Source organism: Branchiostoma lanceolatum, chromosome 7, assembly GCF_035083965.1.
Source record: "Branchiostoma lanceolatum isolate klBraLanc5 chromosome 7, klBraLanc5.hap2, whole genome shotgun sequence".
NCBI lineage: Eukaryota > Metazoa > Chordata > Leptocardii > Amphioxiformes > Branchiostomatidae > Branchiostoma > Branchiostoma lanceolatum.
The window spans coordinates 15,782,925-15,796,712 of NC_089728.1; the positions used below are offsets into that span (position 1 = coordinate 15,782,925).

Sequence of the window (13,788 nt, forward strand, 5' to 3'; positions counted from 1 at the left end):
TTTCATTGCAAACTTAAAACATTTTTGTCTAATCCTGTGACTATAGCACTGCTGCATACTTAAATCCACCGCGAACACTCCATTTTCCCCTTAGCGCGAAATATAAACCAGGCAAACTTCAATGCATTTACAATAATTGATAATCAATGACTTACAGAGTTGTCTTCTTGAATAAGTCTCTTCACTGCTTCTAGCACTCTGGGGAGACGTCTATAGAAGAGAAAGAAAAAAGTCAGTTAGGAATGGACCTGGGAGTAATATTTGTGGCTTAAATGTTGAATTTTGCTGCCTGTTCCTATTCCATTAAATAATAGTGTGTCATGCGGAATGGCAGTTAAACTGGCTACACATTGATAGATACAAAAGGAGATTGAATGGCCTTGCTGACCTGGGTCTGATTCCAGAGAAGTTCTTGCTGATGTTCAGGTGTCTGATGGCCTTGTTCTGACCAATCCAGCTCAACAATGTCTCCATGTGTTCATCAAATCCTGCAGAATGTGAAAAAAAGACGTATTGGGAAAAATAATAATTACACATCAATCTTACATTTTTCAATTGTTTTAAATTTCTAAGTCATGTTAACTTTGTATTTCAACAACTCGTCATGAAACGTACCATTGTCACTGATGTCCAGACTTGCGATGCAGGGTACGTTGGCTATGGTGCTTTCTAACATCTCTCCTCCGGTCTTCTTCAGCTGCAGAAAAAAAAAAAAATATCACAGTGAGAATTCTAAGAAAAAGAGTGACACTGGACATGTACTTAATATCATCATGCGTTTTTTGGTCTTGCTTCTGGAGCTGGATAACAGTCAGCTAGTGCACGCTTTGGACACAATTATCTGCCAAATACAAAATTGGTCATGCCATTTGCTTTCGTCAAACTTTTAAACATCACGCTCCAACCTACAGCCACATGCTGTTTCTAATGTTAAACAGAAAGATGAATTTTAGGGATTTGAAGTTCGTGATTTTGGCACACCTCACAACTGCTGAGGTCCACATGTACGTCCCTCAGGACAAAGTTACCAGACAGACCCAGGAACATTGACCTGCAAAGGGGGAAGCAAACAACAAAATTAATGAATAAGCAATAAGCTCTAATCGTCTACTGATAATAAAAATCAGCTTAAAGGTAAAGTTTGCCTTAGCTTGCAAACTCTGTATGACCTATACATAGGTAACTCCTAGCTAATTTTGGCCATAACATATTGGTTTACTACTAATTAATATTGCTTGAACAAAACAAAATGATGAGACTATATTTGGATTCCTTAGGACACACCAATATAATTTCTTGGTTAACGGATTTGTTTTTTTTAATTTGAGCCAAAAAAAATCATGAAAACAGAAGGCTGGGGTGAAGACTTGCACCTGACCCTGTTCACTCCCTGAAACTGTGTGCACCAAAGTACAGACTTGCTTCTGAGATTCTGTTTTCATGTTGATTTTCCAATCTAGCATTTTTCTAAATTGTCCATTAACCAAGAAATTAAAATGGTGTGGCCTTAGTTACATGTAGAGGTATCCTTGTACCAAATTTCACACTCTAAAAACTGACTTTTGTCACATAAACCTGAAAGGGACAGAAGAAAAGCTAGGAAATTGGAATAGAAATTATGGCAAATGTTCCTACTGTCAACAAAACCGTACTTACTTCACGGCATCTGGTGGTAGCTTTGTCCCAGACAAACTGAAGTGCTTCAGAGACTGACAGGTAAGAAAGAACTGCAAAGAACAAATGAAATAAAAATTCCTGTGGACACATTCCTGTACAATTCCTTGAATTCTTAGACTGCACAAAATACTATTAGGCTTGCCCCTCAGGCGTCACCAAAAATTGAGGTTAGCCTATCAAAATTGACTTAGCGAGGCACCCTACAAGACTTCTCTTTGGCAAGGTAACCTTAAATCAGCACACTGAAGTAGCTGTATGGCACCTTACTAGTTACGGAGTTAGGTAGCAGGGAGAAGGTTTAGGAACAAAGAAATGACAAGGGTTCACACTAACCTCTTTGAACGATGCACTGGCAAAGATTTGTTCCTTGGATTTTCTGAATGAGAAAAAATGAGGCAATAAATTTAAGATAACTTAATCTAGACTTTAAGGCTAGATATATGTAATAGATATACTATCTGACAGTCTATTACATTAAATATGAACTATGATCTTCGCTTTGTTACTGGTATATACACATTAAGGTGCGATAACTATTTACACTGTAGTTTGTACATAATCCATATTTAACACTAATTGAAACATAAATTGCACAAAAGACAAAGTGTACCTGCGATGCTGGTGTGTGACATGTATTCTTAATTCCTCAGAGTGTCCTGTATGCATTTGTATGGGTGTGTGCATATGTGGTAGAAGCGGGTGCCTGTTGTAGGTGTGAGTACATCATACACTGTTAGACTTAATATGATGCTCTTTAATCTCCTGTTACACAAGCATATATTTCTGTGGATGGTGTTCAGCACCAAGGACAGGTCATGTTTGCCTATGAGTGGATGGTGTTCAGCACCAAGGACGGGTCATGTTTGTGTGGATGGTGTTCAGTACCAGGGACAGGTCATGTTTGTGTGGATGGTGTTCAGCACGAAGGACAGGTCATGTTTGTGTGGATGGTGTTCAGCACCAAGGACAGGTCATGTTTGTGTGGATGGTGTTCAGCACGAAGGACAGGTCATGTTTGTGTGGATGGTGTTCAGCACCAAGGATGGGTCATGTTTATGTTGATGGTGTTCAGCACCAAGGACAGGTCATGTTTGTGTGGATGGTGTTCAGGGACAGGTCATGTTTGTGTGTATGGTGTTCAGCACTCAGGAACAGGTCATGTTTGTGTGTATGGTGTTCAGCACTCAGGAACAGGTCATGTTTGTGTGGATGGTGTTCAGCACTCAGGAACAGGCCATGTTTGCCTGTGTGTTGATGGTGTTCAGCACCAAGGAACAGGTCATATTTGTTGTGGATGGTGTTCAGCACCAAGGACAGGTCATGTTTGTGTGGATGGTGTTCAGTACTTCAGGCAGCTAAAACTAAACATTTCCTCATTATATTGATATGCAAATGACATCCAAAGTTACTTCTATGTCTGAAAGTATACTAGTTTGAATATGTCATTACATTTACCTTTTAGATATCATACAGTGTTCTTCTTAATCATGCAAATTAGGTCCTGATTTGCATTAGTCACATAACACCGGATGCCGGTTAATTTTGTCCAAAACCAATGCAAGTGATATGCAAAAAAGCCCTTTATTTGCATGATTGATATCGAATTCATAATCTGCTCTTTCCAAATCATATGTTTCCCGACCCAACTCTAGATCCCCATGTTTGTGATCATGAGCTGTCCATAAATTGTATTATACACTACATATTTTACTGCATACATCCAAATACACATATACACACCACAATCACAAGTTACATCAAGTTGTGTACTAAACAAACCTCAAGATAAATCCACAAAGTGAGTGTGCTTGGATCAGGGAATGCAGGAGAGAGGAAAAGACGTGACGCATGCAAATAGTACAGATTAGCTCTTCATAAAAAGTAATCATAATCATAAAGAGTTTAGTACAGCGTATAGGCAAAGTAACTATCAAAAGTATTAATAACAGGCTTAACAGCAGCAAGCGAATCAATCTGAGCATTGTATAGCATGTTGGTAGTATCAGCTGAAATATAACTGGTTTTAAGCATCTAAGTTGTGCTAGGCTTAATGTGTTTAACTTCACCAAATGAATAACATCCAGATATAGATTCCAAATATTTCCATGTAAGGCTACCCTCAAGCGAAACTGTCCTTAACCCTGTCCTTATCAACTCAAAAGTATACCAATTAGCAGCTACTCCTGACAGGTAACTGGATATGATTTTGGAAATGGTCAGACGTTTTGACACGTAGAATCCACTACCTTTCGTCAGTATCACTGCAATCTGAAAAGTCTGACCGCTTCCAAAATCATATCCAGTTGCTTGTTAAAGAAGTAACTGCAATTTGGCATATCTTATTACCGGAATGTCTAATCTTCATTGACAACTAAAACATAACCTTCTTTGCACCAAAACTGTATTGGTTACAGGATAAGGCAGCAGGGAGAAGGTTAATATATCCTTGAACGTTCACAGCAGGAGTACAATGTAGTTAGTTCACGGTTATTGCTGTCGATTTACTGACATTGCAGGTGTATCCTGAGAACTTACTTGTGAGTGAAGGTGTTTCTGGCCAGGCTGAGATGTTGTAGATGCTGGATGCAGCCTCTTTTGAAGGCACCAAATAACTGAGCAAGAAAAAACACAGGATTTACATGGTATATAAGGTGATGACCAAACAATGCTGCAAGTTCTGTAATTGTCAGATCTTGTATCAGAATCTATATTGAACTAGAGTTCCACGAACACATTATCTTCGCCAAATAATCAAGGCTTATTATGGAGAGTGATTAATATTTACGTGCTTATCACCCCCTGCAAATTTGATCATGCACCATACCATTTGGAAGTTATGATGGGGCGAATGAGTCCAGTCTAGGTAGGGTTAAATATCATTTGGTGGTACAGGACTAGTACATGTATATGTGTAGAGTGTGCTGATATATGTTATGACTGGTCATGAAAAAATATCAGTATGTTGATATTATATGGGCCACAAAGTTGTTTTTTTATACTACAGTGTTGTAAGTTGAAAGTGATGATGAAATGGTACAGTCAATATATATGAATAGAATAACTCTTTATTCCATATCATGCACATTTTGAAAGACATAGTACATGTGACTGTACATGTGACTTTTCCGCACCTAGCAGTGGTGCAGTTTTAGTACAGTGTACTCTCCAAGCAGAGGAGTGGGTCTGGCTGGTTTTTGACGTATTTTAGGTGTTTTTGTCAGGCTTTCTATTTTGTCACATTTTCGTTATGTCGCCAACCGTGTTGAACAAAAATGCCTAAACGGAACGCGTTAAAAACCAGCAGGACCCACACTTCTGCTTGGAGAATTGTTTATTTATTTGACCTACATGTACGTTTATGCAAGGCCATCTGTTTACATGACCTGACACTGTCCCAATGTCCCATTATGAAATGCAGTGGGTTAACAAACTTTCCTTACTAATTATGCAAATTAGCTCCTGATTTGCATAATCAGTCATTGATTATGTAAAGCACCATCTGAGCCCTCTACATACCAAACATCACGACGATCTGTCGACCCCTTCTCAGGTTATTCTTGTCCGAATGTCAAAACAAAAACACCCACTGCATTTCTTAACAAGCCGCTAGGGGGCCTAAATTTACAGAACTTACTTTCTGTGGCATGAACTATCTACCACACAATAACCATGACCATAGCACTTTCAGAAAATATGCCCCTAAATTTTGAAGCTCCGCTGCAGTACCTTAGCTACCCGCTAGAAGGCCCATTATCGAACTTGACCTTCCTTTCTGTAAACCCTGCCCATCCACTAAATATCATACGGATCCATCAACAGCTTCTCGAGTTATGCTGGCGACATACAAATACACATCTACATAAAGCCCGCTGCAGTACCGACGGAAAATACCAGGGGAACCATTTTTGAACTTGACTCCCGTTTTCACAAAATCTACACACCTGCAAAATATCATGAAGATCTAACAACGTTTCCGTCACTTTTTTTGCCTACATACAAACACACAAAAAAATGCAAAGTCCGCTGCAGTACTGTTGAAAAACGCAGGGTGAACGATTTTCAAACTTGACCTTCCTTTGCACAACCACTATACACCTACCAAAAATCATAAAGATTCATTGAAGCTTTCTTGAGTTATGCTCCTGACATACATTCAGACCCATCCAACAGATTTTTCAACCGAAAACATAATCTTCTCCGAGTACAAGTACAAGTACTCGGCGAAGATAATAAACTTTGAGCACTAGGTCAGATATTGTTTGATGTTAAGTGGTATTAATGATCTTACGTGCATGTATATGTTGATGACATTGAAATGATTTTTTTATCATTCTTGACTACCATAAATCTTGAAACTTCCGCAAAGGTTTTATTCTAAAATTTGTAATTTTTACCTCTCCAGTGTGACTTCATGTCATACTGAATATGTCTCTCTTGTACGACTTCTGTATAACAGAATTGTTTCAACAGCAATCTAAAACACCAAGAAAAACTTCCTTTTTACCTCCTATTGCAAAATAAAACCACTGCGAAGGTAAACAAATTTACAGTGTATGATATAGGTGTGTTGGATGTTGCTTGCAAGTGTATACTTACTGGGTCAATAGCACATTCAGTCCCTGACAAGGCCAGGTGAGTTAAGACATTGGGCTGGGCAAAAACACCTTGGAGATTCTGTATACAATACAAAAGATGAACAATACATGAAGTGAGAATCTTCATTTACCGTACATTTACATTCAAATTTTCAGTTCTTTTTCTGTGATACACACAATCATCCATTTAGAGAAATACTATCAACAAAACGATATTTGCCACCAACTATTCTGAGCTACATGTAGATATGAATTAAGTGCAGATTTGCTTGCTATCACCAAGCCAAATTTCTGATCTCCTAAATCTTTTAGTGGATAGCTTCCTTTGCAAGCCACCATTTTCAGAAACCTTGTCTTTAAAGTATCATCAAAACTCTCAACACACCTGTCCTTTTTCAGCCTACATTTAACACATTGTAGATCATGAAGAAAAAAAAGGAAATAGCAATTATTGTAGCATTCTATTTCTATTGATTGAAAGAATGAGACACAATGCATGTTGAATCTAATCATCCTCATATTGCATCATCTAATTCTATGCATATGTCCTAAGTGTTGAGAGCAATGCAACTAACATGAAACTTAGTAATACGAACTAACAGCAAATTTCTACACACGGGTAGATCTTGGGTTAGGAGACTTATGACAACAAGGACAAACTTATCAATAAGTCACTTTTCACTTTATGAATAAATTTAGCTGTATTGAGGGATCCAAAAAGGACCACATAAAGCTTCAATTTATCAATTATCTACTTTCATACTCAAAGTTTTGTAAAGCTATTTCACATAATTATTACGCTTTCCGAATATCCAGTGTCAAAGTGACAAGTATGTTTAGTCATGATCACAGAGCTTAGCACTAACTGTAACAACTTGGCATAAAAACATATTGCAATACCAGAATGTCCTCTGCCCTGAAGATGTTGTCTGCTAGGTGGAGCTGTTTCAGAGATTGGCTGGTGGACATCAACTGTAGGGCCAGGTGACTCACACCTGAAAAAAATTATGAAATGTGAATATTAATATCATAAACTGATTTCTTAGCAGCACAATCAAAGAGATTTTTCCTGCTGACATTTCGATAACCTTTTGGCTACTGGGGATAATCGGGCATCCATTATACCATTCTTAATGTACAATATTGAGGTGAAATATTAGCTCTAGTTGATGATTTTAATCGTTGTAAATTGAATGTAATATCAGTGCTCCACTGCAACATTTCAATAAATACATCTTGAATCTCGAATCTACTGGTCATCTTCCTTTCCTATATGAGCATTTTCTTTTTCCACAATGTGACATAGAGGCAAGGATGTGGTCACAAATGTGTCTACAAATTAATAACATTTCTTTGAAACTTTGTTTATTCATGAGCTCAAATCGGTCTGCAGGCCACTTTTCATTGAGGTCATGAGGTAAGGGTCAGACAAAATATATAACAAAGATAATAGTCTGAGCCTTTGAATTGAATCTGAAACATATATACAGACAAAACCGCCCAAGAAGACCACTCAGGGGACCGATAAAATCTGGTCTGTGTGGACAGGTGGTCACTACAGACAGGATTCTCAGTGCTTATTTCAATGGGAAAAATTGGCCTAAGGGACCACCAAAAAGTGGTCACATTGGCTAGGTGGCTCTTATAAAAAAAATAGAAGTGGTCACTTTCACAGTTTTGACTCGTTAACCTTATTAGCACACTGAAGTAGCCGTTTGGCACCCCATTCTCAATATATTGGTTACAGATTTATGTAGCAGGGAGAAGGTTAAGAAGGGAACAGTCACCTTTGGCAGTCATGCCAACTTTTGTCAGGTTCAGGTGCTGAAGGCCTCTGGGTAGTTTACAGATGGGTCCACTGATCGCATTCACTCCTGAAAATGTGAAGAACATAAAAATTAGCATGAAAGTTTATCTGTGTTGGTAGTTGACATAGTACATACATTGAACTATTAGTTAAAACGATAGCTATAAAATGATAATTTTATACATAAAGTCGCCTGCAAAGCCTCTTCTTATAAGAAAGGAAAATAAAACTTTCTCCAATTCTCAATGAGATATTCAAATTTCACTAGATTGCTTTTCCAAGGTAAGGGCTCGCTAAAACCTTACTGACCCTAAAAATCTACTCAAGGACATTTAAGAAAACCTAATTATATACTGAATTTTCATATATGTAGACAAGGCAATGAAAGGAAAATTCTGTCTTACCCCTATCCTCTAAGTGGTTGTGCGACAGGCTAACAGTGTGCAGAGCAATGTTGGTGTTGGACAGCAACGCCGTGGCCATGTGCTTGGCAAACTCCCTGCGAGATAAGAAAAATTGGTGTCAGATTTTTTCTGTATAAAACTTTTATTTGCATTGAATTGAGGAATATCATCTAAGAAGTATTTCTTGCATTGCATGATCATTATAAGAATGCATTTAAGTTTGCAGCGGTTTAATGTTTGTAGTTTTTGCGGTAACATCTTGAACAATCATGAACTTAAAACCACCGTAAAAATGCTTGACTAATGTCCTTTCTTCTGCCCTACTATCACCTTGTTTTATTGGTGAACAAAAGCCAATGAGAACACTCTACCGCAAAATTAAATCAACGCAAACTTAGATGCAATTCACAGGATCACACAGTTTGATGAAAACGAATCAATAGTGACGAAAACATCATGATCAGTGACAAGAGTTTTAGGGTTGTGATGATAGAAAATCGTTCAAAGCTCTTACTAGAATCAACAAGAAAATCACTTCCAACAGGCATTCGATCCTAAAAATGGGGACCTGGTAAGCACGCTCTACATTAATCTTTTTTTCTATAGATCAAAATCAAAAACAAACATCTTACTTGTTAAGACCAGCATTCTCTAAGACAAGCTCCTCAAGTTTGGTGTTTTTCTTCATCACCTTACACAAGGGTTCACTGTGCTCAGCCTGGGAAGGGCATGACAAGGTTACAAAATTTAAAAACATTATTAAAGTAAAAAAAAAATAAGTTTAAATTTGATTAGCAAAGGAGATATTGTCAGTCCTGAAATAAATGAATGATTATCACATTCTACAATATCCAATGAAAGAAAAATGTTACAGTTTGAAAACAAACATTAAAAGTTAAATGAATATTAGACATCCGTGCCAGTTAATAAGATATGTCACTGTACAAAAATCGATCCAGTTGCTTTCTTGCATATGTAAATTTAATTTCACTATGATGAATAAACTAAGTAGCAGTTGTTCAAATATAGCATTTGTGCACAATGTTCTTGTTCATGTCCTTGACTTAAAAAAATATCTGACTCATTTAGGACATAAATCTAAAGCTACCACCACATGTCAACAGACATTCATGTATAACAACACATCAGAATACTTACCAGTCTGGTATGGTAAGATGACAGCTTGGTAAACCAGGTGTTATGTTCCAGTGCTGAGATGATAGGACCCAGGTCTCTGTAACCATCATAACATAATCACAGTTAGAAACATCTTTGTTAACTTTAACCACTGACAGTGACTGTACATTTAATTAGACATATTCAATTCATCATTTCGGCATCCTTATTATTATAATATTATTATATTAGCTATTTGTGATTTAATTTAAGGTATCCTACAGAAGTAAAGTCAGTTAGACAGGTAAAGAAGCTTGAACGCAAAGATTTCCTTCTACTAACTACAAAATGCTAATGACCCCACATTGCAACTTTTTCACTTCCTACAACTGTTTACAATGGTATTGCATCTGGCCTCTCATTTCTGCCCTTATTAGGAAATCTAGGGCACTTCCTTATTATAATTAGCTAAAGCCATTACACAAAGGCCCCCACTTTGACTAGACGGAGATCACTGGGCGACCAAAATTGTATTTCTGCGACCCATTATTTTAAAATTGGAATTTGATGGACGATGCAAAAAAAGGATGATTTAAAATACAACAAAACACAGTAAACACTTAAAAATTCATTCTTTGTCTATGAAATTGGTTGTGCGATCTGTCAAATCTTTGGTAACTCTGCAGTCACAAACTCTTAGTCAAGTTAGAGGATAGTGGGTCTAAAGATCAAACCTACTTGCTGTCCATGTGGTTGAAATCATCCAGACAGAGTTCCCTGTTGGCCTGGGACAGGTAGATGGTGTCCACATCCTGAAAAGGGGAACAAGAATACATAATAGAGTTTCACTGTATCCACCTTACAAATGGGATCTTTTTTTTTCCCTAGCAATGCCTAGGGTCAGCCCTGGCTTGGACATCAAGCATCAAACCTCTGCACATGAAAGAACCCAACATACTTACATGCATCAAGAAGAGTAGGGGTGACCCGGTGTGCTTGTTTCAATACGTGAGCCATAGCAAAGCCACATTGTACCACTAGCTAACTTCATGCTTTGTCCTCAGTCTACGGTTTGACCCCTTTACCTATTACTCAGTGGCATATGTTCCTGTTATTTTTTGGCTCACTTAACATGCGTTTCCGCAAACACTTTTAGTGAAAATGCAAGAGGCATTGTTGAAGACGTATTCAGTTTAAAAGGAGCTGAGCTGCTAAACTACTCTCTATTAAATCTTAATATTATAATTTTGATTGCATTTGTTCATGGAGAAAGGATGTATTCCCCACTTACCCAGATGACTTCCTCTCTGACAGGCAGGTTGTGGAAGTCACACATGCAGGTGTACATGGCAGAAAAGCCACCTGAAACAGCAGATAGTTAATATGACCATTAATATGATTTATGTCATACCTGAATATGATTAAATCATACCTGGGTTGGATAAGGTTTGATAGGGTAGGTTTGATAAATGATAAATACAACACAGTACTATTAGCTGCAGTTATTAGTCTGAGAGCACTGTCAAATAAGGACCGAATATTGTACATTATGAAGACCTTTTTTTTTGAGTGGGTATGACATAAACAGAATACAGTACATGTACAACACAGTGCTCAGAATTTCAATTCTGTCTAAACAGTGTCAACTAATGCTATGGTCACATTTACAAACAGGGGCCCAGCCGAGGAGTTTACAGGAATGAAAAGTATGATATGTTGAAAAAATAGCTACGAGCATAATAGTTTGAGTAAATTTCTTGATGTACACATTTATTTTCCATTCCCTCAAACCATGTCGGGCCCTGGTTTGGAAATGTGACCATAGCGCGAGGAATGAATATTGTTCATTGTACATTATGAAGCTGTAAACATGCATTCACGACAAGTAGATGCCAAAAACAGAAGAAAACATATAAGCCCTACCACAGGGTCCTTTTTCCTTGGTGCCCATGGTGTCCACTGCACGCTGCACATTCTTCATCCGCTCAGACGGTTCTATCAGCAGACTGGGGAGCAGCGTACTGTACAGTCAGAAAAGGAACAACTTCAACTTATTAGTTCTCTCTTAAACACTAGTACTATTACTGTGCTCTGAGATTAGACCACAGTTAAGATTAAAAGTACATTTAGTGTATATTTGTCAGTCAGTCAGAAATTACAATCAAACAGACGTATCAATAAGACTATTGAAAAGCAAGTCTTACAAAGCACTAAATACTTAGTAAGTATTAAGTACTTCGTAAGACTTCCTTTGTGGGATTTTGTATATCTGCATTTACCTTGCCCTATATCTGCCAACAAATGATCTAAACCAGCCAAACCAATATACATGTATCTGCTTGAGATTGGTAAACTGTATACACACTGGTATCTTGCAATAATATCATTGAATGGTAGGAATGCATATTCTTACATTTATTACTTCTTTTGAATAGTAAGGCGAACATGAGAAAACGTTATATCCTTGGAAAAGGTAGCAATTATTAGAAGTATTGTGCAAAGTTCCAGATATCATTCATGTTACACTATACGAATTATAACAAATTGTGCCAGACCATGTCTTGTAGAAAAGACACACCTTGTATGTTGTTACTTACTGTAATGGTCTGGGTATGTCAGGGAAGGTCCTTTTGAGGGAGACCCCGATGTGTCCTATAATGTGCTCAGCATCCTCTGTCTCAATGGGCTTGAAGATGTTTCTCTTGTCCTCTGCCTCGATGTGTAGCTGTGAGAAGATATACGTCATCATACTTCCTTCCCAGCTGATTATTATTACCTTCATCTAGAAGGTTAGGGTTTCTTCAGCGTTCATGTGTCTGTCTGCGTGTGTGTGTGTGTGTGTGTGTGTGTGTGTGTGTGTGTGTGTGTGAACACAGTAACTCTAGAAAGCCTGGATGGAAATGTCTTGATACTTAATATGTGGGCAGGTCTTCTTGAGACCTTGGGATGATTAGATTTTTGGCCCGGGAGAGAAGCTTGTTTTGATATTACATGTTCTGGACATGCTATGGTCATGGGTTTTTTTAGCTCTTGTAATGTTATACAGTATGAAGGGTAGCAAAGAGGTGGGAAGGGTTGAGAATGTTTTTTTTTCTTTTTGCTTTGCATAACTGGTTAACCTTAAAGTACCTTTCCCAAGGATACAAATTAAAATAGGGTTGGCAAGGTATTCGAACCAAAAAACCTTAAGATTCTAAGTCAACAACCCTCACCACAAGACCAACTTGCTACCTTCAGGTTCTATACACATATTAAGTGATACTCATGTACGGGACTAAGTATGTATGTACTATACAGAGCCTGAAAACTTAAATGAACATCAAGTCTTAAAAGTCAATGCATATGTGTTAATGAACAATAATTATAGAGTTTTAATTTGTATGTTTAATGAAAGAACATGCTTTACTGAGAGACAGTTATTCTCTTTGAAATCTTTTAAAAGTACAGATCAACTTGAAAGTCTGTCTCAAAGGAATTTTCTGCATTTTCAGTATCTTTCCAAACTAGTCATACTGTTCTTCTGATCATATTAGTTAAATATTACAATAATCAATTTCTAGATAACAATCCAACCAACCCCTGCATGCCAAGGTCATAAATCTAACTGACTGATCTCACTCAAACTCTCAAGGTCAACTCCTCCTTCAATAAAAGTAGCGGCAAGTGGCTACAAAGAGACTAATGACCTTGAAATGTTAATCGTGAGGAACTGAGTCTGTTTATCTGATCATGAGTCCTTGAATGATTGGCATCACTTTAATTTATGAGGATGTTTTTTGTTTCTTAAGTTCAAGTGGTATTGGGCCTTCTTAAAACATTTCCTGAAAAGTGGTACCAACAAATGGTAGTCAAACTGTTGAGGGTAAATAGAGAGCACAATATTTAAGTAGGAACATGCCAGTCTCAATGCATTATGCACTTTAAAATTTGTGCACCCAAAATTGGAGCTGTGCACCTAATGTTTGACTGTGAGTGCACCAGTGCACATAGATATTGTATAATAGTATACAAATATCAGGGCTCGAAATTCATCTTTGGGAATAGGTGCACTGGTGCACCCAACTCAAAAAACTGGGTGCACAGAAAGAATTTTGGGTGCACCAGATAAAATAAAGTTGAATGTTCTTCAGAACATAATTACAAAGTTTAACGCTGCTGCCTTTCTTAAGAACTTCAATCTGTAATTCTA

The 13,788-nt window shown here is 37.5% G+C and overlaps 1 protein-coding gene across 1 annotated transcript in view; it reads right to left on the minus strand.

Annotated features, from left to right (window-relative positions):
• Nucleotides 1–13,788, minus strand: part of LOC136438396 (F-actin-uncapping protein LRRC16A-like) — a 43,143-nt gene that overhangs the window by 22,163 nt on the left and 7,192 nt on the right. The window contains exons 5-21 of the mRNA XM_066433166.1: nucleotides 12,197–12,324; nucleotides 11,523–11,620; nucleotides 10,891–10,961; nucleotides 10,338–10,411; nucleotides 9,642–9,717; nucleotides 9,116–9,201; nucleotides 8,484–8,578; nucleotides 8,060–8,146; nucleotides 7,173–7,267; nucleotides 6,274–6,351; nucleotides 4,213–4,289; nucleotides 2,011–2,053; nucleotides 1,657–1,727; nucleotides 982–1,051; nucleotides 616–697; nucleotides 389–488; nucleotides 156–210 (exon numbers count right to left, since the gene is read on the minus strand). Coding sequence (XP_066289263.1) covers nucleotides 156–210; nucleotides 389–488; nucleotides 616–697; nucleotides 982–1,051; nucleotides 1,657–1,727; nucleotides 2,011–2,053; nucleotides 4,213–4,289; nucleotides 6,274–6,351; nucleotides 7,173–7,267; nucleotides 8,060–8,146; nucleotides 8,484–8,578; nucleotides 9,116–9,201; nucleotides 9,642–9,717; nucleotides 10,338–10,411; nucleotides 10,891–10,961; nucleotides 11,523–11,620; nucleotides 12,197–12,324 — 1,386 coding nt within the window. The remainder of the gene's footprint in view (nucleotides 1–155; nucleotides 211–388; nucleotides 489–615; nucleotides 698–981; nucleotides 1,052–1,656; nucleotides 1,728–2,010; nucleotides 2,054–4,212; nucleotides 4,290–6,273; nucleotides 6,352–7,172; nucleotides 7,268–8,059; nucleotides 8,147–8,483; nucleotides 8,579–9,115; nucleotides 9,202–9,641; nucleotides 9,718–10,337; nucleotides 10,412–10,890; nucleotides 10,962–11,522; nucleotides 11,621–12,196; nucleotides 12,325–13,788) is intronic.